Source organism: Pseudonaja textilis, chromosome 3, assembly GCF_049901715.1.
Source record: "Pseudonaja textilis isolate UNSWEBS1 chromosome 3, rPseTex1.2, whole genome shotgun sequence".
NCBI classification, from domain to species: domain Eukaryota; kingdom Metazoa; phylum Chordata; class Lepidosauria; order Squamata; family Elapidae; genus Pseudonaja; species Pseudonaja textilis.
In genome coordinates this window covers 94,731,671-94,756,988 of record NC_141992.1, presented here as the reverse complement: position 1 = coordinate 94,756,988, position 25,318 = coordinate 94,731,671, and the positions used below count along the sequence as shown (strand labels likewise).

Genomic DNA, 25,318 nt, shown 5'->3' with positions numbered 1-25,318 from the left:
ATATACACTGCTCAAAAAAATAAAGGGAACACTTAAACAACACAATATAACTCCAAGTCAATCACTCTTCTGTGAAATCAAACTGTCCACTTAGGTAGCAACACTGATTGACAATCAATTTCACATGCTCTTGTGCAAATGGAATAGACAACAGGTGGAAAGCATAGGCAGTTAGCAAGACATCCCCAATAAAGGAGTGGTTCTGCAGGTGGTGACCACAGATGACTTCTCAGTTCTTATGCTTTCTGGCTGATGGTTTGGTCACTTTTGAATGCTGGCGGTGCTGTCACTCTAGTGGTAGCATGAGACGGAGTCTACAACCCACACAAGTGGCTCAGGTAGTGCAGCTCATCCAGGATGGCACATCAATGCGAGCTGTGGCAAGAAGGTTTGCTGTGTCTGTCAGTGTTGTATCCAGAGCATGGAGGCGCTACCAGGAGACAGGCCAGTACATCAGGAGATGTGAAGGAAGCCATAGGAGGGCAACAACCCAGCATCAGGACCGCTACCTCTGCCTTTGTTCAAGGAGGGACAGGAGGAGCACTGCCAGAGCCCTGCAAAATGACCTCCAGCGGGTCACAAATGTGCATGTGGCTGCTCAAATGGTCAGCAACAGACTCCATGAGGGTGGTACGAGGGCCCAACGTCCACAGGTGCAGGACGTTTGGCATTTGCCAGAGAACACCAAGATTGGCAAATTCACCACTGGCGCCCGGTGCTCTTCACAGATGAAAGCAGGTTTCACACTGAGCACCTGTGACAGACGTGACAGGGTCTGGAGACACTGTGGAGAGTGTTCTGCTACCTGCAACATCCTCCAGCATGACTGGTTTGGCAGTGGGTCAGTAATGGAGGGGGGTGGCATTTATTATTTTTTCTTTTTTAAAAAATATTTTTTATTAATTTTCCTTTTCTTTTACATCATAAAACATCATGGTATCAACAACGTTCTTGGCATCTATACAAGATTTTGATTTAAATATCATATTGCATTATATTGCGTTTATCTACTATTAAATAATATCTTTAGATATAATTCCTATTCTTACATCTTTATATAGTTTACAAAATTTTATTTTACTTTCTTAAGGGTTATTTCAATTAACATTTTTGTCTCACTTCTTGGTTCTGTTTGTTAGCCATTTATACCAATTGTTCCAAATTGTAAAGAATTCAGTCATCTTTTTCTTTCAATTTCATTGGTAGCTTATTCATCTCAGTACTTTCTGTTACTTTGTGTATTATTAGTTCTTCATCAGGGGTATTTGGTGTTTTCCATACCTGCGCAAAGGCTATTCTGGTGGCTGTTATAATATGTAACACTATGTATTTTACTTCTTTCGGTAGTCTTTCTTTAATGATTCCTAATAGGAAGGATTCCGGTCTGAGCTCAATCTAATAGCCAGTAATCTCTTTTAACCAATTTTTAATTTGAATCCAGTATGTCCTGGTCTTGGGGCACATCCACCACATGTGATAAAATGTACCATCAACTTTTTTGCACTTCCAACAGTTAGGACCCATATTGGAGTAGATTTTTGCCAATCTTACTGGGGCTAAATACCATCTATAAAACATTTTACATATGTTTTCTTTGTATGCAGCAGATACCGTTAATTTATAATTTATATTCCATATTTTTTCCCATTCCTCTAATTTTATAGTGTTAACTATTCTGTGCCCATGCAATCATTGTACTTTTAACTATTTCCTCTTCCATTTTAAAATCTAATAAATATTTATATATTTTAGTTATAAGTTTTTGTTCTGGTCTCATTAATATTTTATCTAGTTGGTTCTGCCCTTTGTCAAATCCAAAGTCTTTTGAGTCTTTTTTATATTTATTTTGAATTTGCAAATATGGCCACCAATCGATTATAATTCCATTTTCTTTCAGTTCTTGGTTTGATTTTAATTTCCCTTGACTATATAATAGTTCTTCGTAGCTTACCGTTTTCCGTAGGTCTAATCTATTTGGATGTATTATGGCTTCCATGGTTGACAGCCATCGTGGGATTTCTGTATAGTGTTTACCTTTGATTTTTTTCCAAATTGTAATCAATGAATCTCTTATTAGGTGTTCATTGAAATAGGTATGTATATTACTTTTATTTTCCCACAAAAATGCATGCCAACCTATCAAGAGGTCATGTCCTTCTAATGTTAAGATTCTCTTGTCTTTTAATTTAATCAAATCCTTAATCCAACTCAACACTGCTGCCTGATAATAAAGCTCCCATTCTGGTAGTCCGAGACCACCTCTGCTCCTATTATCTTGTAATAGTTTCATTTTAATATTTTCATTTTGCCCAACCAGACAAACTTGGATGTCATTTTATTTAGTTCTATAAAAAAAGATTTCCCTAATTTAATTGGAATCATTTGGAATAGATATATTAGTTTTGGTAAAGTATTCATTTTCAACGTTGCTATTCTTCTTAATATAGACAGTTTCAATTTGGCCCATAATTCCAATTCTTTTCTGATTTGCTTAATCAGTTTGACATAATTGTCCTCTTTTAATGATGAACATCTGGGTGATATCCAAATTCCCAGCTATTTCATCTTTTTTACTATTTGGAGTCCTATTGTATTTTCTAATTCTACTTTCTGTTTGTTGTACAGTTTTTGACTATCATCTTAGTTTTATTTTTATTTATTTTAAATCCTGCTGCTTCCCCAAATTTTATTATTTGTTGCAACAATATTGGTCCTGAATTCATTGGATCTTCCACTATAAATACCAAATCATCAGCAAATGCTTGAACTTTATATTCCTCATTTCTAATCTTAATTCCATAAATCTCTGGGTTTTGTCTGGTTGCAGCTAGTAACACTTCTAAAGACAAGATAAAAAACAGAGGCAATAATGGACACCCTTGTCTCACTCCTTTTGCAATTTCAAAATCTTCAGTACGATATCCATTTAATAATACACTTTCTTTTTGATTTGAGTATATTTCTTGTAGTGTTTTTTCTATATTAGTGCCAAAATTCAGCTTTTTAATTTGATATAGCATGAATTTCCAATTAAGATTGTCAAATGCTTTTTGTGCATCTAAAAAAAATTAAAGCTTCCCATTTTTCTGGGTGAACTTCATAGTATTCAGTTGAATTTAGTACTGTCCTAATATTGTTTTTAACTTGTCTATTCGGCAGGAAACCATTCTGGTCTGTGTGTATAAGTTCACTCAAGATTGGTTTCATTCTTTCTGCTAATATTGTCATAAATATCTTATAATCCGTATTTAGCAATGAGATTGGCCTATAGTTCACAATTAGTTGTTGATCAGTGCCATCTTTTGCAATTAAGGAGATGTATGCCTCGGACCAGGACCTCGGAAGTCTAGCTTGTTTTAATGCCTCATTATATAGTTCCAGTAATATTGGTTCAAATATTTCAGATAAAATTTTATATAATTCACCTGGTAGACCATCCAGGCCTGGTGTTTTATTATTTTTTTGTTTTTGTATTGCCTTTTGTAACTCTGTTAATGTTATTTCTTTATTAAGTACTTCTCTATTTTCTTCTGAAATTGGGCTCAGACCATTTCCCTCCAAGTAGTATCTAATGTTTTCTTCCCTAACATCTTCTTGCTTATAAAGCTCGCCAAAATATCTTTGCGCAATTCTCTTTTTCTCCTCCATCTGATAATACACTGTCCCTTCCTCATTTTTGAGTTGCTGAATAGAGAAACTTTCTCTTTCTCTATTTTTAATTTATGGGACAACCACCTTCCTGGTTTATTTGCTGATTCAAAGAAATTATATTTAAGAGTTTTTAAGTTACATGCATTTTCCTCAATATCTATCAAATTTAGTTCATGTCTAATCATCCCTATTTCTTTTTTAACTTCCATATTCTTTGAGTCTTTTTGGAGCTCATATTCAAATTTTTTAATCCTTTCTTGAAATTCGTTCTGTTTCTTCCATTTTTTAAAAAAATTTCTTAGCTATATAGGCTATTGATATGCCTCTCATGAAGGCCTTTGTAGTGTCCCATAAATTTTGTAAACTAGTATGTTGTTTTAGATTAACCTTAAATAATGTTTCTAACTCATTTTTCATTCTTGAGATATATTCTTTTTCCTTTATTACTTGTGAATTTAATATCCATCTCCTTTTCCTTTTACTATGTCCTTTCCATGTAATTTTAACTGGGCTATGGTCAGCCAATATATTAGGCATTATCTCTACTTCACTAATGTCATTCTCGATTGCCCCATTAACCCATACCATATTGATTCTGGACCATGATTTCTGTGGACTAGAATAAAACATATATTTCTTCTCATTTGGATTCCTCTTCCTCCATATATCTTCCAAATTGGTCTCGTGTTAAATAAAAATGTTTTTTTAGTAAAATTCTCTTTTTTTTCTTCCTAGTCCCTTCCATACTAATATAGTCTTTTTTAATATCAACAATGACATTAAAGTCCCCTATCAAGCAAATATTTTCTTCACCTACACTAATTATTTTATTATACAGTCCCTTATAAAACTTCTGGTTATCATTAGGGGCATATATCCCCACTAATAGTAATTCTTTTTGATGTAAATTAATTTGTATCATTAAAATTCTGCCTTGTTCATCTGCATAGATTTTTTTGCATTTATCCCTTTTTTATGTAAATTGCTAGCCCACTTTTCTTTTGATCTGCCAATGCTGTAAATAATACACGCAACTTGGGATATTCTAGATATTTTTTATACTGTTTTTGGATATGTACCTCCTGTAGGCATATAATATCAAGGTTTTGTTTAGTTAATTTGGTTAATATTTGTTTCCTCTTGATCTGGGAGTTTAATCCTTTGATGTTTATTGAGAGTAATTTAATCTCTTCTTCCATTGTTTATTCTGAGTCTACCTAAATCTTCTGTTTGTTCTTGCTTCTCTTTGGAGTCTTGTTCTTAGTCTTCTCTCCTTGGGTATTCTCTCTTTTCTTTACCTCTCTCTTCTTGGTCCATTTTGTGTATTCCCTGTTGCTGATCTTCTTGCTGGTCCTCCTGACTCTTGCTTTCTGACTCTTCTTTACTGCTCTCCTCTTCCTCTGTTTCCATCAACTGATCATAAAGTTCTTGCACCTTTTCAATACTATCAATTTTTACTCTTCTTTCTTGCCACGTCGCCAGCATTCCTTCAGGGACCAGCCATCAGAACCAGAAGTTTTGTTTATTCAGTAGTATCACCAGAGTTCTGTAGTCCTTCCTCAACTCTTTTACCCGCTTCGGAATTTGTTTCAAGGTTGTAATCTCTTTTTCTTTATACACCATCGGCTCATCCTTTGTGATTCTATATACAATGTCTCTTACATTTTTTCTAGCGAACCTGATGTGGACCTCTCTAGGCAGCTTGTTTCATCTGGCATAGTTTGTATGGATTCAGTAGACCACATCAAATTCTTTCACTATTTCCTGCTGGTCCCTTTGCAATGCCTCTGCTATTAAGTGGGACATTATGTCTCCCAGGTCTTCATCTCTGGATTCCAATACATTTTGGAACCTCAAATAGAATGCTGCACGTTCCATTTCGAGATGGATAATCGAGTCTTCTAAGTCTCTGTTCATCTCTATTACTTTCCTATCCATCCCTTTCAATCTCTTATCTGTTTGTTCAGCTTTAGTTTCTATATTCTTTATTCTTTGTTCATTCTTCTCCAGTGTCTGTTGGATTGTTCCCATCTTCTCCTCTAAATTTTGAATCTTACCCTTCATTTCTCCCATTTCCGTCTTCATATCTGTTTCATTATTAACCATTTTCTCCTGCATTTTAAGCATTGTTTCCTGAATAGCTGTTAATGTTGCTTGCATCGTCTGCATGTTGGCCGAGTTGCTCATCTTTTCCATATTCAACATTCCTTCTATTGTTTTTTGGTCCGCTGGAGATGCAATGGACATTGATGAACCAGACATCGTTTTTTCCCCTTTCAGGTTCACTGTTGTAGTACTGGTCATATTCCTAACTTTATTGTAGATATCTTCCCACTTTACCATTCACTGTTTAATTTTTCTTTTGTTATTAGTTCTATTCAGTAGTTTCCCTTAGAATATAAATATCTTTATATTCTAAATTATTCAGTTTTGATTCAATCTTTTATAGAATCTGAAACTAACTGAACCACCAAAATTAAAGAAGATAAAGAAGGGAGAGAGCTAAAGAGATGGCAGGAAGGATAATATCAAAATGAAAGAAAAAAGGGAAAAAGAGTATATTATAATATCCTAAAATATACTTGCTGTAACTTGTTCTTATACAACTATTTTATATTACTATATTATGGTATATCAACTATATTCTTTATCTTTAACTGTAAAGTTCAGTTTCCTTTAAACAATTCTATATTCCATTTCTTATATATATGACCTGACTTATTTAATTAGCTGTTAGTAATCAATCAATCAATCAATAATCATCAAAATAGTATTTCACCAGTTTTCACAGTTTCATATCATTTAAACTTTTAAATTCTTAATGCATTCAATCAAACCTTAATCAAAATGTTATTTCGTTAATTATACTCTATAAAAAGAAGTCCAGTAATATTCAATCACCTTGTCTGTTCACGTTTTGTTTAGTCACAGTCTGTTACATCAGCTTCTCTTCTCTCTGTATAATCTCAAAGTGTCACTTCCGTTCTTGGGTTTAGTCCTGTCTCTTACTTTTTTCCCCACTGTTCTTTTACAAGTCACAAATCCATCAGATTAAGCTCCAAATTCCTAGATAATCAGTCTAAATCAACTCCGAATTTTTCAGAACAGGTCCAAGACACCAGTCAATCTTTAATCAACTAAATCGGCTTTGATCTCTGTCTTAAGAGTTTCTTGCTTTCACCGCTGGATCGCCATTTCCCTTCAGACTTCCGTTCTCTTATTTAAGACTCACAGTTCTGCCGTCTCTCTCTGCCATTTCTCTCCTTGACTTTCACTTTCCACCTCCTTCACTCCAAGTTCAATCCATCAATTGATGACAAAAGCGCTGTTCGTGCTCTGGTATCTTCCTCATTGGGCTAAAGTGCTGCAACTTCAGTCTGCCATTGAGATGGCCAATCACTCACACATCGGAGCAAATGAGGTCTCCCTCGAAGCTGTCAACAGCCGCCGCTGTCAAACTTCTTCTCGGGCTTCCTCACACCTTCGTCTTCCCCTCCAGGGTCTACGTGCCCCTACCGGGGCCTCCAAACACGCAGATTGGGGATGAGATAGCAGAGCTTGCTCTTCTCTCCCCACCCCGCTGCAGCACTGCAACTGGTGGCATTTCTTTAGGGGACTGCACAGCTCTCCATGTGCTCGCCAGAGGTAGCCTGACTGCCATTAGGTACCGAGATGAGGTTCTCAGACCCCTTGCTTTAGTGCAGGTGTGGGAGGAGATCCCTTGGGAGACCATCTGCCACCTCATCAGGAACATGCCCAGGCGTTGTAGGGAGGTCATACAAGCACGTGGAGGCCACACACACTACTGAGCCTCATTTTGACTTATTTTAAGAACATTACATCAAAGTTGGATCAGCCTGTAGTGTTTTTTCCACTTTAATTTTGAGTGTAAGTCCAAATCCAGACCTCCATGGGTTCTTAAATTTGATTTCCATTGATAATTTTTGTGTGATTTTGTTGTCAGCACATTCAACTATGTAATGAACAAAGTATTTAATAAGAATATTTCATTCATTCAGATCTAGGATGTCTTATTTTTGTGTTCCCTTTAGTTTTTTGAGCAGTGTACTTTATATGGAGCTTCCATTGAAGAGCATCTGGAAACTGCAGCTGGTTCAAAATGCAGAGGGGTGGGGAGTTATATGCACCCAGAGCTTACTATATGTTTGGTCTACTAGATGCATTGGTTGCCACTGTGCTTCCAGATTCAATTCTAAATGCTATAAAGCCCTTCATGGCATGGGGCTGGATTCTTTGGAGGACTGCTTCTCCTTGATTGTGTCCTATCAGATCTGGCAAGAGAGGCCTGCTATGGGTCCAAAATTAAACAGTGGCAGCTTGCAGCATCCAGGAGAAAGCCTATTTTGTCTTAGCACCTGTTCTTTGGAACATCTTTGCCCAGATTCTCCACAATGCAATACTTTTGAAAGACCTTGAAGACTTAGTTCTTTCATTGGACATGAGTTTAAGAAGTATAGCAGAAGTATAGCAGAGCCTATGGAATGTTTCTACTGATGGTTATGGTGTTTGGGTTTTTTTTTTATATCTCAGCTGACAATTTTATTCTTAACCACCTGGAGTTATAATATTGAAATATATTAATACATTTTCTGATATGAAATTAGTTTGTTGTTTCATAAACTAAAAATATTTTTTACATCCTCCATGGGTTTGCTTCCTTCCAGTACCCCCAAGCATCGACAATGGTGGAGAAACAGAACTAACTGTACTAAAAGGCAATCCCGTATCTTTGATGTGTTTGGCTAATGGAATACCAACACCGACAATATCATGGCTGAAAGATGGTCAGACTTTAAGCAGAAACCTTCATGTGGCTTTTGAAAATCAAAAAATGGGTCTTCGTATATTAAACTCAGAGATTAATGATTCAGGTAGATATACCTGTATAGCATCTAATGAAGCTGGGGAAGATAACCAACACTTTACTCTGAAAGTGCTAGGTAAGAATTATCTATTTACAACTAATTAATGGTCAGATCATCCAGAAACTATCATAATGTTTTACTAAACCAAGAATAGGAACTGTACGATATTAGTGATTTGGTCCTGGTAAACTTTGATTTGAATCTATTGTTTGTCAGCCTGCTATATAACTAAAGCTACCATAATGACTGTTTAGAATGGTTATCGTGTACTAAATTATTATCTTTTTGTTGATTGTTTAAAATGCCATCATCTGGATGCAAAAGGTAGGTAATATCTAAGGGATATTTATTTTCTGTTTTCTCTCATAACTCTCTTGTAAATTGTCAGGGTGTGGTGTTTTGTTTTCTTTTTTGAGGATGACATTATGGGTATCTTTTTGCAGAACCCCCTCATATTAATAAATCAGATAACCCAGAAGAAATTTCTACAGTGATTAATAATCCTCTTGAGCTCCTCTGTATCTCCGATGGGATTCCAATCCCCAAGCTAACGTGGATGAAGGATGGACGCCCACTGCCTCAAACAGAGTCTGTTCATGTCCTAAGGGGAGGACAGGTCTTCAGAATATCCAGTGCTCAGGTAGCTGAAAGATAGCTATTTAATTTTTTTACAGCCATTTCAACTGTTTCAACTTAGTTCAGTTTTATTTCTAACTAAGATTGGTTATCTTTTAGGTAGAAGATACTGGAAGATATACATGTTTGGCTTCTAGCCCTGCAGGAGATGATGACAAAGAATATTTAGTGAGAGTACATGGTAATATTAATTTGGATAAATATGAAGAATTGCCAAATTTTCCTATACAGGCTTTCTAACCCAAGGAAGCTCCATATGTGTGAATCTGAATTCCCAGAATTCCCTAATCAGCATGATCATTGGTAAAAATTCTATAGATCTGTGCCCAAGTTGAGGAAAGTTGTTCTATCACATATTTTTAATTATGCTGCCTTTATATACCTGTTTCATATATAGCACACTGTAAAATAGACATGGAGAATTAAATGTTTAAGTTCACTTTCACATAGATTTTTATGCTTGGCTTTATCTCCATTTTTTTTCAAAGTTAGGTTCATCAAATCAGGTTCATTCTTATTCTCAATTCTTACCATCTCAACACGTCTTTGACAACAAGCTAGTATCTTTTTCAAAGGCATTCCAATAATCTCCTTGACCCCATCTATCCATCTTATCCACTTCCTTCCATTTCTTCTTCTTGCCTCCACATTGCACAAGCACAATATATGAGTTTCTGCTTGCTGATTATTATCCCAAGGCAGCAATCAGTCTTTACTTGATGTGGGATTGATTGAATGATTGGTTGGTTGGCTGACTGCTCTTACAGTCCAAAAAACTCCTCATAACCACAATCAAAATCCATAATCAAAAGGTTTTTGTTTTGTTTTTTTCTTAATGACAAGCTTTCACAACTATAAATTTCACAATGCTTTAACTATTGCGGTCCTCATTGTCATTGCAATATTCTTATTCTTAAGTAACTATTTTCTCTCTATGATTAATCTCTTTGTTTCTCTAGCATACTGCCCACCTCTATCTATTCTTGGGCTCAAGAAAATACAACTATTTACCACTTTCACTTATACAGCATCAACTGTAAGTTCACTCACTGTGTAGGCTGACATTACCTTTTCTGCTTAATATCTAATGTTACAGGATTAGATTATTGATTTATTTACAGTCCCAGATCAAGTCGTACAATGTAAACTACAGCAGACCATTAATACAAGCATATATAAAAATACCTCCATTTATAAAAAGAGGAAACCCTATAAAATTAACATTTATTGAAGGGACTAAACAGTTTCTACAAGTTAAAGCTCTTAAAAAATGTTGTTACTGCTTTGAAACTCCTGAATATTGTCACATCTCACTTTTCTCATCATGAATGGAGTATATCAGACTGAAGTAGGAGAGTATGAGTTCTGATCTCCAGTGTGAGTACAGTGGGCACTTTCAAAGGATGTGTGAAACAAACACAACCTCTATATTTAAACAAATACATAATTCATCTTCATATGGGAGATTAGCATATTGATCAGATATCACCCTAGCAGGGACAGTATCTATGCATGCTAGTAGGGAGAGATCTATATTAGATCTATGTTAGAGAGAAGTGCCTTCTATGTGGAACATACAAAATGCTATATAATAATTGGGTATCCAGGACGACAGAACAACTTTTGTATGAGAGATGTGGAAGTTCAGGTCTTCCTGAATATCTAAGTCCCAAACCTTCTTCTTAGGTTCAGCCATGATTCCCCGCCTCCAGATTTAAAACAAGTAGGACTAGTATTGATGGTCCACACCATTTCAGATCTTGGTCTATTCAGCAGCTTCCAGTTGGTTGAAACCCAGGGACCATTTCTCAGGGGGTACTTCTGGCCCATGCACTGCAACTCCTGTTCATGTTAGGAAGCTGCTGGCCCTTTGCAAGGTTCTGCAGAAGGACATCTTGTGAGCGGAGGTTTTGTGGGTCGACTTGGCCAGCCTGGACTCACCTCCACACCTCACTGAAGTTCTGAATATTACTAGGCATATGTCAAAGTAATTGGACTTGATTCATAGATTTCAGAACTATCTGCCATTCCTTTCACATTGTCCATGAAGATTAAGATATCTTGGACAGCATGGAAGTGGGACATAGGGAAACTAAAGAGAGCTTCCCAATGGTTTCATTCCTCACTGAAAATGAATGTGAGCAGAGACAAACTTATATCCAGCCTCATGCTTCTGTATATGTATGCGTGCATGTGTATATTTTTGATTCAGCAGTACATTGTTACTTGTACTAAAGTATACCTGTTTTTTATTATAAATTGATGGATATATGGCATTTGCTAGTTAATGATCACAGAGTGTCATTTTGTCATTGGTTATAGAAGAAAGACTTATATAGAACATACACTCTTGAACTTGTAAAAATTAGAAAAATAATGGAGTAGCAATCAGCTTTTGAGACTGGAAGACACTGTCAGAAAGAGCTTTACCTGTTTGTGAAAGCTGCTGTGTTAATCTGTTTCAGTAATGGCAGCAAAATCAAAATGTAGATTAACAGTAAATAGTGTACAACTGGCTATTTCCAAATCCAAATTTTCCAATAATTTTCTTGTTTATATTTGACTAATATCTGTGCTAAGTCTCAGACATCAGTCAGATCGCTGGCAGCATATGATCCTGCTCTGAAAATTGAGCTTGATATCAGAAATTTTTAAGATATACAGATATTTACAGACTAGAATAGACTAATTTGAGGACTACAGGATTAGATGTATTGGATATCATATATCATAATTTATTGATGTACTTTTCCAGATTTAAAGCTTTCAGACAAAGATGTAGAATGTATGGTTCAAGATATTTTTCAGCATTAGTTCACCTAAAGCTTTCAAGACTATAATTGAGGAACTATGAAAAAACTGAATACATATTGCATGGGGGTTTCATAGAAAGCTTATTTTGTTTCAACCACAAGGAAGAGAAACAATTTTTATACCATTTTTAACATTTCTAAAGAGCATTGTATGAAGGACTAATAGAAACAACTTTTGTTGCTTAAATGATTTATTTATCTCTAGAAGAGGACGTTGCACGTAAAGCAATTTTTTGAACTTGGGAATTATATGATTGTTATAAAAATGTTTAATATTGTATTAATTTAATGTAGAACTGTAAACAAGACAGAAACAGAACTAATATGGCAATAGTGAATAATGTAAAATAATTTCAGTAAAAGTTAGTGGGTAGATAAACCAATAAAAGTAACAAAATCAGTAAGCATTATAAATACTTTTTAATCAGTCTTTTTCCTATGTTACAGGAAATTTATAAATCAGAAAATATTAAGCACAAATATTTTGGAAGACAGTTTTCTGACAAAGGAAATAGTAATTCAAGAGAGGTAGCTATCTTAAAGTTAATAAGGATTATATGGTAGAAAATATTTAAAAATATAGGGATGATTAATTTTTACTAAAGGGAGTAATCACCATAGTGCTGGCTTCAGCATACAGTATGCAGCAAATAAGAATCAAACTGATTGGTTTCAGATAATTTATCTCTCTAAGATGTGTGGACTTCATTCCCAGAAATCATCTATGTTTTAATGACTGCCTAAGAAATGTTATTTGTTTTGAGACTGACAAATGGTTATGTCCAGAGCTAATCAAATTATGTCAGTGCCCCTCTATGTAAGGGAAATGTTTACACTTATTATGCTATTTATATTTTCCTTTGGCAGTTCCCCCAAATATTGCTGGCACAAGCAATTCTCAAAATTTTAGTGTGCTACAGAACCAGCAGGTTATACTGGAGTGCAAATCAGATGCAGTCCCTCCTCCTGTGCTTATATGGCTCAAAGATGGAGAAATTTTGGAGGTATATTCTCTACGTCTTTTGTCTGTGATTTATCTTAATTGGTGAAGTAGACTTTGTTTAGGTACTGAAATTGTACATAGAGTGGAAGATTTAGCTTGTAAGGCACATGTGACATGTTTCCATAAGAGTGTACACACAGCTAGCTCAATGTTTGTAGGCTGGAGCCACTTGACCCCTTAGTATGTATTCTTTAGCATTGCACCTGTGCATAAGTTTATAATGTGCTCTTTGCAGGAATATTGAAATAGTTTAATGGAGGATCCATTCTTTTCTGGGAAATATGCTCACCTATCAAGGAAAAAATAGCATAATACAGCAAAAGAACATGGTGGGAAATTCACATGAACATTGAATGGATATTTGTACCTTGATATCCATTTTATGCATAGGTTCTCAACACTAATTGTAGCCATTTGTGGTGCTGCTGATGGCATACTGTCAACATTCAAAATTCATCCAACAACAATTTTAAAATAAAATAATATATAAAAATAATAATTAATAATAATTAATAATTAATTAATTTAAAAGAAAACAACAAATAAAATCAAAGGGCAAATTTGATGGACTACTAGATTTTTTTCTGTGATCAGGTTTCTATGTTTCTAACATTCAACTCATTGAATTCAGGTTTACTATCCTTCCATTAAGATGCTGAAGTACGACTAGAAGAACCCAGGTTCAAATCCTCTCTTAGTTGTGTAAACTCAGTATTGTATATACTCTGTATACTGGGTATAAAGTATAAAATAGAGATTGCTTTGAAAGTAATCTTGAGCTTTTAGAAGAAACATGGATTATAAATTAAGCAAACCAACAAACAAATAAGTAGTAATCTTTACCAATATTGTCTCCCATTTCTAAACACTATTGCTTTCTAGTGTAAATAAAATAAAATATTTTTGTCTGTTATTGAAAAGAGATTCAGTTTTGAAAATCTTATTCTCAGGCCACACCCCGAATTCGCATTTTATCCAGTGGAAGATATTTGCAAATCAACAATGCAGACTTAAACGATGCAGCAAGCTACACCTGTGTTGCAAGTAATGTTGCAGGCCGAACCACAAGAAAGTTTGTGTTGGCTGTCAATGGTAAGAAAAGAAGATAAATCTATATAATCTTTGTGGGATATTTCCATGAGTGAGTGTTCAAAATATTAGACTTCTCAAAGAAACAAGTTTTGTGATCTTTCGTCTGTTTATTTCTTGGTGGAAGAAAGTTCCCTAAGTTTTTTTTCTATTTTGATTAAAAATGCATTATTTTAATTTTGATAGTTAAAGCAGTTTTTATAAATTGTAAAGATATGCTTGCTGTTCAAAAAGGATGTTCTCCAATTTTCATTTTTAAATTTTACATAGTGGTGTGTCCTTTGGTAAGAGAACACTTAGAAAAATTTAAAATAATATGGATTTGTGTTTTTTTTATCCAATACAGGCTTATCTAGAAATCAGCCTTATTGAATAAAAAACTGATTTAAAATTAGCACAGTAAAAACATAATTGTACATTTTCAGTAGGTTGTTCACAAGAAAGCTAAACAGGAATTTACATTTTATGACATGCATTTTTGTTTTAAATAAAACAAACACAGAAATATTTGTCATTGCTGTACCTGCATTGCAAATATTTACCACTGGCAACAAGAATTATGGTTTCTGTATTGCTCTAGTGCATTTAGTGGTTCTCCAGCTTTTTACAGCCTAAAGGTCAATTTTATACAGTTAAAATCTACGGACCATATTTTGGGATGAAACAAAATCTCACTTCAAGTGAAAGGCAAGAGTTCATTCAATTTTAAATTAATTTCCTGATTTTTGCCTGATCCTAATTTTTTCTGGGAATCTTCTTTTGCATAGTTCCTCCTTCAATCAAAAATGGTTCTCAGACTATGATTGTGAATATTAATATGTCTGCTATCTTGGAGTGTGTTGTGGAAGGTGTTCCAGCCCCAAGACTTTCATGGAGAAAAGATGGAGTCCTTTTAGCTGGAAACAATGTCAGGTAAACACTGATTTCCTGAATAGTCATTCTGTGGTACCAGTGGGGGGGATTCAATTTTTTTTACTACTGGTTCTGTAAGCGTGGCTTGGTGGGCGTGGCAGGAGAAGGATACTGTAAAATCTCCAGTCAGAAGTGGTATTTGCCAGTTCTTCAAACTACTCTAAATTTCTGCTACCAGTTCTCCAGAACTGGTCAGAACCTGCAGAATACCACCTCTGTGTGGTACCTTCTGCATATTTATTTTAATGTATATATTATGTTGGGAAAATTGATTTCATTGACTGAACTTGCTATGTTCAAGTGGATAGAACAGAGTTTTAAAACAATTGGATTTGATGGATTTTACTCGACAGCCTGGCAAGTGTGTCTGTTAATGACTATAAATTTGTCCATGTACAGGTACCTTAGTAAGAATATAGAGATAATTGATTTAGATCTGACTATTAGCTTCTTTTTCTAAAATCCCGCAAAATGACTTAGATATTCTATTTGCTTTGACCAGTAAATAAGACATTTCTGTGGATTCACAATATTGCCAACTCACATCTAAGCACAACTTTGTAGAGATGGCTGCACATAAAAAAACTATCCCTGTCATTATATTTATACATTCAAAATTCTGTAGATTAAGGTTTGGGTTAGTGTAAAAGCAGAGTCTTGTTGTGAACCAGAGAATCAACCACAAATATATGTTTTCTGCTTCTTTCATTTACATGTTTTTACTATTAATTCTTTAATGGAGTCTCTAATAAAACACAGGACAGAGGAAAAATGGTTGTGTGAATAAGAAAAAAAATATTTGTGTCTGCACTGAGAATGTGTTAAATTCCTTGTGTTTTACTTTAGATATTCCCTATTAGGAAATGGATCCCTTCATATACATTCAACCCAAGTTACTGACACTGGGAGATACCTTTGTATGGCAACCAATGTGGCTGGCACTGAGCGTAAGCGAATTGATCTTCAGGTCCACGGTAAATATGCCTTTTTTCAGACAAAAAAGTACCACTGGAGAAATGGAATAGGCTTAAACTAAGAATGCTAAACAGGACCCATATAATCCTATTTTCTCTTCCATGCTGGACCATAATGCAGTAATTACTACTTACTGAAAGGATAAGTAAACCTCCTCCCCATGCCATTCCTCTCTTAGTTTTGGTTTTTATCTATTTTTTAAAAAAAGTTAATCTGTTTTAATATTGAATTAAATATTGATTAATTAATATTTAAATATGTAATTAATATTTAATTAAATATTTAATTATTAAAACTAATATTTAATTAGTTTTAATATTTTAATTATTTTTCTATTTGTTTTATTACCTATAAGCCATAAAATTATTAAAATTATAAAATTATTTTATTATTTTATGGGTGGCATAAAATTTAAATAAGTAAACAAAGAAACACATACATAAAATATCCTCTTTTGTCTAGTTAGTTAATTAATTGGACATTAGTAAGGGTTGGATTAGAATCAGTGGTGGGATTCAAATAATTTAACAACCGGTTCTCTGCCCTAAGGATTTCTTCCAACAACCAGTTCACCAAACTGCTCAGAGAGTTAACAACTGATTCTCCCAAAGTGGCGTGAACTGGCTGAATCCCACCATTGATTAGAATGGGTGATGTCTATATGAAACCTGCACTGTCCCTGAAGATACATGAACTTACACTGGATCACTAAGGAGTGAGTTGGGGGAGTTTTATTTGATCTATATCTGCTATGAGAAACTGTGCTCTATTTTCCATCCCTCGTTTGCTAAAGACCAATGGTCTTCTTCCCCCTCCCCCTAGTTCCTCCATATATTGCTCCAGGACCTGTCAATGTCACAGTATCTGTAAATATACAAACCACACTAGCCTGTGAAACTACAGGGATTCCTAAGCCAGCCATAACCTGGAAGAAGAATGGGCATGTTCTCAATTTGGATCAGAACTCATTCAGGTACAAAAAAAGGGGGTTTTATTTGTTTGTATGAATACAGAGCACTGATTGCATGTTGTGCTTTAAAAAGAATAAAAACCTACTCTTCCATCCCATAAGTTGTGGGGGAACCTATTTTTCAGAGACACAGAGGGCAAATCTGTACTTTTTATTTGGTTCACTCAGTAGGGGCTTCTTCTTAGCCACTTTGAAAAATACTCTCCTTGTTGTTCATCACATCCATAGTATTGCAATATGTCTGTCTGTCTGTCTGTCTATCTATCTATCTATCTATCTATCTATCTATCTATCTATCTATCTATCTATCTATCTCACTATAAAAATTTCTTTCCTTTCTTTCTTTCTTTCTTTCTTTCTTTCTTTCTTTCTTTCTTTCTTTCTTTCTTTCTTTCTTTCTTTCTTTCTTTCCTGGATTATCAATTTTTCCTGGCTGCAAAATTCCCATGGAGACTAGAGAACTATTCCTTTTTTCTTTGCTTATGGCAGCATCAGAACTATAATGGTGTCTTAAGGGGAAAAAGAGGCAGAATTGCCTATTGCCTTAATTTTTGGAGAATGGAGACTTATAGTTTCCACAGATTTTATGTAGGAATTAAATCACCTGTCACTTAGGTCATGCAATTGCAATGAACGTTTCATAAATATTACTTTGCTACCATAGGCCTGTCTAAGATTTTAGCAATATTCTCATTAACTGTCTTGTTAAACAGCCAACAGTCTTACTCCTTTAAAAAAAGGATTATGAATGTGTGTGTTAACATCTCTCTCCTTGGATGCCAAAATCAAATACTATAAATTAACAGATCCTGCTTCTGTTTCCCTGTTTGAATCCCAAGCAAGCAGGTCTTGTCTGGATAAATTGATGTAGTTGAGAAGAGTATGGAATCTTCCTTTCTTCTTGCAGAAAATATTTAGAAAGTATTTGTTGGACATAGTTTAGGTGGAATAGGATGTCCTTCAGAAAGGAAAGCCTTGTGAAAGAGCAGACAGAGTCCAGCAGGGGGTTGAAATAAAGCAGCATTCAGCCAGCCAATTAACATTTTAAAAATAAAAAGGGAAAGCAAAAGTTCAAAAAGTGAAAGTTAAAAGTCCTGGGCTTGCTTACCAAGACATCTGCAAGTCAGGAGAAAAGGTCCTTGATTTTACAGCTGCCCCCTCTCAAATAGTTGCAGTCTTCAAGATTTCCCCTTCCAGGTGGGTCCACAAGTATCCAAAAGTTATCTTCGGTCATTCCTAACTGCCCCCATCAAATCCAGGGCTGCCAAAGAACTGGCTTTGGCAGCAAACACAGCAGATCGTCAATAAAGGCTCTAACCCTGTAGCAGCCATTGAGGGAGGAGAGAAGGAAAGCCTTCATCTACTTCAGTGTGATGATGACAATTCTTTTATTTCTACCTTATCAAAAGAAACTATGCAGGGTTTTGCCAGTTGCTGGAACCAGGTTGAAAAACAGAATTAGGATCAGAAACCCTTTTTTGCTTCTTGTTTTTCATGCTTTCTTAGAAGAACAAAACTCTCATTAACTATGTATTCTGAAGAGACTCTCTGGAAGTCAAATATCCAAGCCTATCATCTCAATTTGATTCACACACACAAAAATAAATTAGTGGGAATCTTTGTTTCCCTCAAGCAAAAAAATCTATAAGAAGATAATGCCTGAAATCTATGTTTCTACTGCTCTTTTGTTAATCTCAATATCTGAATTATATCTCCTGGGACGAACACTGTGGTGAAGTGTAATAATTATTTTTGTGCTTTCTTCCAGGCTTTTGTCTTCAGGTTCACTAGTAATCCTTTCTCCTACTGTAGAAGACACTGGACTCTATGAGTGTGTAGTAACCAATGAAGCAGGCAAAGATCAAAGGACCATTAGCCTCATGGTAGAAGGTATAATACTAATGTTGGAAAATGTTCTTGTAAAATTTAAAGCTGATCTACCAGGAAGTTTCAGTAGGAGAACTTTATTTTAATGAAGAAAATCAGATCTAAAAAAATAAAAAATATGGAAAGCTGAATGGATTGCTAAATGGAAAGCTGTCGATGCTGGACTCTGGGATTTGCGAATCCATTCTGTTGCAAATCTTTTCTTTTACAAAAATCCATCCAATCAATATAATTCCATTATGAACATTGTATTGTATTGTATTGTAGATCTTTATATTATTTTAATATTGGCTTTGTTCATATCACATATTTTAGTCACTAATTAATGCATTCCATAAAATGTTATTAATCATTTTGCATTTTTTTTAAAAAAAACAAGGAGATCCGTATGTTTTTCTTAAACTATAAATTTATTCAAACACAAATATGTTAGTATTGTAATATGGTATATTCTTTAGTGTTCTGGCAATTGTAGGTCAACCAAGGAGACATCATCACAATACAGATGATTAATATTGACATTTGTCTTTATTTACTTTAGTGCCACCATCCATAGCCGATGAAGTTACAGATCTATTAGTAACCAAGTCATCCCCCATAATAATCCCCTGCACAGCATCAGGTGTTCCAGTGCCTTCAATCCTTTGGACCAAGAATGGAATGAAGCTTCCTTCTCGAGGAAATGGCTTCAGAATTCTGTCTTCAGGTTGTGCATGCCATGAAAACAGTATATAGCAGAACAGAGATATGTTGAGATGGTGGAAGTGTTGCAGTGGGAAAAAAAATGTCAAAGAAAGTGGAGAATTATAGCTTTGCAACTCTTCCTGCTGCATAAAATAGGATGTTTTGTCAGAAATATATTTCACTCAAGTTCTGCTGCAATAGCTAAACTCTTGATATATCCCTTCAATCATTGCCAGTCTATGATGATCCTCATCTTGGAATTATGATAACTTATGCTGTCCAATTCAGATGTGATATAGTATAAAATCTTTCAATTTAGATGTAATGCAGAATAGAGAAGATTAAAAAACATCAATCTTCTAGTCCAGGCTCCAAGCACTGATTTAGAAAGCTTACACTGGTTTTATTTTTCCTGGAATTGTATCAGAACTGCCTGAGAATTGCCAATGGTCACTAATCACTGTTTAATATAATCAATGGAAGTTTCTCATTTCTTCTTTTTAGGTGCTATTGATATAAGTGCTGCTCAATTAGACCATGCAGGAAAATATGCTTGCACTGCATGGAATGCTGCTGGATCTGCTTATAAACACATCACCCTTCATGTTCAGGGTGAGGTGGGAACTTGTATGTTTCTTACCTTCTTTGTAGATTTTTTCCCCCACACAACTATAAATCTAATAACTTTCAACACATTCAGAACAGAAAATTGAATGACCCTAGCAGATCTGTATTACCAAACTGCATGGGTATTCTTTATTCTTTCCATGTAAATCCCAACAAGATTTATAAATAAACATATCAAAGACATAATTCTTAATTAAACCTGTCCCCTGATTTCCAGCTTTCTATATTGCAGAGGAAAATTCTTCCACCTAAAATCCTGTGATTAAATGTTTCAGATTTGCTCTTAGTTTATAATTTTAATTTATTATTAAATCCTTGAAATCTTGAAAATAATAAAAAAAGTTTTATGTTGATAGTTGTGGGATGTTGGGTAGTTAAGTTCTGCAATTTATAGTTTCATGGTTTTAGTCTGGTAGAAGCACTCAGAAAAAAATTATACCCTGAAAATGATTTATATAGAGGAAGCAATAAGGAGTTCTTAGGTCATTAACTATCTCTTTTTTGTGTGCTCCTGTTAGAACCACCAACCATACGAGTGCAAACGGGAGCATTAGATGTTATTCTGAACAACCCAGTTCTCCTGCCCTGTGAAGCATTCGGCACACCTCATCCTGTACTATCATGGCAGAAGGAAGGGGTCAGTGTTATTACAACAGGTATTTTGTTTTGATCATAATTTTCAATTCCCTTCAGAGCAATGAGCAACATGTAATTGAAAGGGAATCTGTGTTACATTCTGTATTCTACAACATGGGATAGGTAACTTTGATGAGCCAGAGGCATTTCTGTAAATTATGGACATGTTTTGAGTTCCTTCACTATCTGGCTGCCATAGCAGACAAAGCATCAGAATGTTCTCTATTAATCTTTCCAAGGATATTGATGTGCAGTTTAAACTCTTCCCTATTTTTGGTCTTTTTTAAAAAAAAAATCTGAAAATTGTCAATATGTCTTCTTATTCAAACTTTATTTCGTTTTCTGATTCCTCATATATCTTGTTTAGGATTTAACTTGCTCCTTCTTTCTGACTTTTCTAAAACACCCTATATATATTTTAGGAAATAGGCATACAATGCTTCCCAATGGCAGCCTTCATATTTCTAAAGCTGCTGTTGAAGATGCTGGAACTTACATGTGTGTTGCTCAGAATCCAGCAGGCACTGCTCTTGGGAAGATCAAATTAAAAGTTCAAGGTAAGTTTTATACCTAGCCCACAACTTTGTTATTTGATGCCACTATAGAAAACACTAGACACGAAGTGAAAGTGCTTTTCACTGAACCTTGGTTAGAAACTGTTCCAAAGAGATGTATCATTTTAGAAGCTAATGAAGGAAAGGGGGAAAATGTATGGCTGAGCTCATCATACTGGGAAATAAACAATTATCACACAGAATAGGCTACCAATCCAATATTGACTCTCAGATGGATACCAGGCCAAGGAAATCTTTAAAAGTGGAATCTTTTGGTCTACAGGATGTCTAATTCATTCCTTGAAAACATCAGATATTTAAAATGGTTTGCCAGGAATAAAATGATAAATGATATTTCATAAAATGATATTTCAAATAAGTCAATAATGAGGGGAAATGTATACATAAAAGTGCATGCAGTATATATATGTAAAGTTACTTAGGGTGGGGTCTTTTTTTTGCCAAAAATTCAATTGAGCAATGACTTTTCAGTCCTTCCAGTGATCAAAGCACACCCCACAGAATATGTGGTTGTTGTGGATAATCCTGTCACCCTGTTGTGTGAAGCCGAAGGCTACCCGTTTCCTGTGATTGCCTGGCAAAAAAATGGACAGATAATCACAGAGTCCGTGCGGCGACGGGTTCTCAACACAGGAGGTTTGCATATTGCCTTTGTTCAGCCTACAGATACTGGACATTATATTTGCAATGCTACTAATGTGGCTGGATCCAGCAGTTCCAGTATAGAACTCACTGTCCTTGGTAAGTAAAATTAAAACCTGGGAAACTTGAATTTATTTTTTCAACCTTGAGGAAGCCAAAATACTGGCCAGCTTTTAATTTTTCATTCCACAGGTAAACATATAATTAGCAGTTTAATGAACAGGCTATTATTGCAGAGTATTAAACTTACCCTGAAAATAACGAGTGGAACTCTAGTGTGATCTGTATGGAACCAAATCACCCTAAAAAAAAAAAAATCTACAAAAAAAGAGGATAGGATCAGTTAGAGCTGGCTGAACCTTTAACATATTTTGTGCTTACATAGCTAAGAAAAGAAAGATCAGAATATTCCTGCCTTAAAACCACCAGCAACAATGAGCAATGGCAGTAATCCACGCCACTGATGTCTAATGAACCTGCAGTGACAGTCACGTGAAATATGAAGATGTTCAATTAGAATTCAATGATTTAACCAGTGGCACAGTATGCTCACGGGTACACAATGTAGCCCAGCATCCATTGTGGACCATTCTGTAAGTCATAGAGCTGCAAGATTGCAGACCTGAGGTGTAGGCCTACTAGAAGGAAACCCAAAGTGGAGACATGGGAGAAGCAACAAAGAGAGGAATGGATCCTGCTCAATTTTTCTATCTGGAGATTAAAAAAATAAATAAAACCAATGTTCACCTTAGAGCAGCTTCATTCTAGACATTATACCTAATCTTATGCCAGTAGGATAGAAAATACACAATGATGTATTAGTTGATTTCCTGCACTGAATCCAGATTTCAGTCTAATTCTGAAAAGGATGAGAAAGAGACTGCTACCTTGGGATCCTACATCAATAAAAACATGCAATATTTAGACCAAAAGTTTGAATATTTATGCAAATCAATTAGTCCTTAGATTCCATCAATCTCCTTACAAGAGCCAAGATGCTTTATCTTATGGGTTGGCTAGGCCTGCTTTGTTGGCTAACATCCCATCCCATCTTGATCATCTGCACGTTTCTCCCCATTCCCCTAAAAAAGTGTAGGAACAGTAGAAAAATAATATTATACTAGATTAAAATTTATATATATGGCATTCAGCTTTGTTCAGGTATTTTCCCACGTCATTGTAGTTGTGCTTTTAAAGTTGTAGCAACGTTTTGGCAGAATCTCATCTGCCATCATCAAGGCCTCTACAGAAGCCTGATGATGGCAGATGAGATTCTGCCGAAACGTTGCTACAACTTTAAAAGCACAACTACAATGACGTGGGAAAATACCCGAACAAAGCTGAATGCCATACATGTAAGTACCCACGAAAACTTAAGAAAATAAATTTATATAATTAATATAAAGCACTCTAGGATATTTCTCCTGAACACAATAATGTTAAAATTAAAACCTATATTTTGGTATATTATAAAAGCGTGGAATTCTTTATTTGTGGCAGAATACTAGGTGTGATCTCTTAACACTGCATACTGATGAACTCAAGCTAATCTTATTGCCTACATAATTTAAGGGTTTATTGGCAAATGTTTGCTAGTTCCCAAATTTCCCTGTCCAAATTACATTTTTTCCAGTGTTGTGATAACTTCTCTCATATTTCTGTAGAATACTGGGCTATATTTCAGCCTTCTTTAGCCATCCAGATGAGTTGGATTAAAACGCCTAGAATGTTTAGACAGCATTTCCAATAGTTTTGCTTTCTTCAAATTAGACAAATCATTCCCAGTCACCATCTGTACAAATATCTATTAAAAGATATTGAAGACTCTTTTGTGATGATGCATGTTCACATCCATATACAAAATGTCTAATTTTAATCAAAATTAAATATTTTGTTTGTTAAATAAAATACTTCTCCCAGTCCCACCAAAGATCCATGCAGCTGAGAACCACTATACGGTTGTTGAAAATTCACAAGCAGTTCTATCTTGTATTGCTGATGGAATGCCAGCACCCTCAGTGATCTGGAGGAAAGATGATGCAAGCCTTTCAGCTGAGCAAAGATCTGAACCATACAAAGACTTCATTATAGAGAATGCTAAGGTAAGTCTCAGTTAAACAGCATGCTTAGGAAGGATGGGAGTGAGCATCAGGACTGCCTTTATTGTCTTGGTCATCAAAGATGTACAGTACTATATATTTCCCTTTTCCAATGGATAACTTTTTATAAGGCAGAAGGTGGGAAGCAGGGGGGAAAATAGCAGGGGGGAAATAAACATGCACTGAAAAACAGATAATTGAATGCAAATGGTTAACAGTTTATTTATCTATGTACACCTAATTATCCTTTCAACTGACATTTCCAGTCTGTTCAGCTTTATGGTATAAAAATAATCTGATCCAATTTTCTTTTCATGCAAGAACTGCACTTCCTGCAAGTCTGTAGAGATTCTCAGTCATCCAGATCATGATTGTCCCAAAAGTGTTTTTTCAGGAGGCAACTGGACTGGACTTTCTTGTTCTTTTTCTTTGAATATGTTTCACTTCTTATCCAAGAAGCTTCTTCAGCCCTGACAAGATAGTGGGGAATGGAAGGATTTATATTCCTTGCAGACAGCTGGACATTTGCATCCTTTTAGAGGGTCGTTGAAGCACTTGGAGATTTATCCGTGTCCTCGGGGTCACCTGAGTAGTGCTCCTGGTTCCTATAGTCTGCAATTCTCTCTCTGGGAATCCATCCCTACTCCCACTGCATTCACAAGGTGTTCATCCCAAATTGTCCTTTAGCTATACAATTTGGGACAAACACCCTTTGAATGGTGTGGGAGTAGGAATGCACTCACTGCAGTAGCACCACTGTGAATAGTAATCTACAGTGATGCCCAAATGATACCTATAGTGATGTAATCATGCAAACACCACAGCCATATATTTGTTATCCAACATTTTATGCAAATACTTATTTATTCAATTTTGTACAGCTGCCCATCTCAATCAATGATTCCTGCAACTTATAACTGAAAAACAATATACTGCAATTAAAATAATAAAAACATTTTAACACAATAAAATAATTTTAAAAAACTAAATAAAAAGTATTTATCGAAAATAACCACAACTTACATAATATCATTACATAATGATAAGAAGTGGAAATTTGGTGAGAAAGGAGTACAATATTCTGTTGCATTTCCCCCCAACATATGCCATGTTGAATACCTAAATTCTTTATAATGCTCTACTACTTGGATGCAATTATTGGGGTGGGGGGGTGGGAATGGGGAAGTGCTAAAAATCATAATGACACATGTTGCTGCTAATGTTCAATTGGCT

The 25,318-nt window shown here is 35.2% G+C and overlaps 1 protein-coding gene across 2 annotated transcripts in view; it reads left to right on the top strand.

Annotated features, from left to right (window-relative positions):
• Window positions 1–25,318, top strand: part of HMCN1 (hemicentin 1) — a 253,333-nt gene that overhangs the window by 195,178 nt on the left and 32,837 nt on the right. For both annotated transcript variants that reach the window (XM_087930424.1, XM_026703203.2), the window contains exons 68-82: window positions 8,337–8,612; window positions 8,981–9,177; window positions 9,273–9,354; window positions 12,854–12,990; window positions 13,940–14,081; window positions 14,846–14,990; window positions 15,837–15,964; window positions 16,788–16,938; window positions 18,704–18,825; window positions 19,364–19,528; window positions 20,011–20,118; window positions 20,652–20,789; window positions 21,192–21,326; window positions 21,816–22,085; window positions 23,907–24,088. In XM_087930424.1, the coding sequence (XP_087786550.1) occupies window positions 8,337–8,612; window positions 8,981–9,177; window positions 9,273–9,354; window positions 12,854–12,990; window positions 13,940–14,081; window positions 14,846–14,990; window positions 15,837–15,964; window positions 16,788–16,938; window positions 18,704–18,825; window positions 19,364–19,528; window positions 20,011–20,118; window positions 20,652–20,789; window positions 21,192–21,326; window positions 21,816–22,085; window positions 23,907–24,088 (2,378 nt within the window). The remainder of the gene's footprint in view (window positions 1–8,336; window positions 8,613–8,980; window positions 9,178–9,272; window positions 9,355–12,853; window positions 12,991–13,939; window positions 14,082–14,845; window positions 14,991–15,836; window positions 15,965–16,787; window positions 16,939–18,703; window positions 18,826–19,363; window positions 19,529–20,010; window positions 20,119–20,651; window positions 20,790–21,191; window positions 21,327–21,815; window positions 22,086–23,906; window positions 24,089–25,318) is intronic.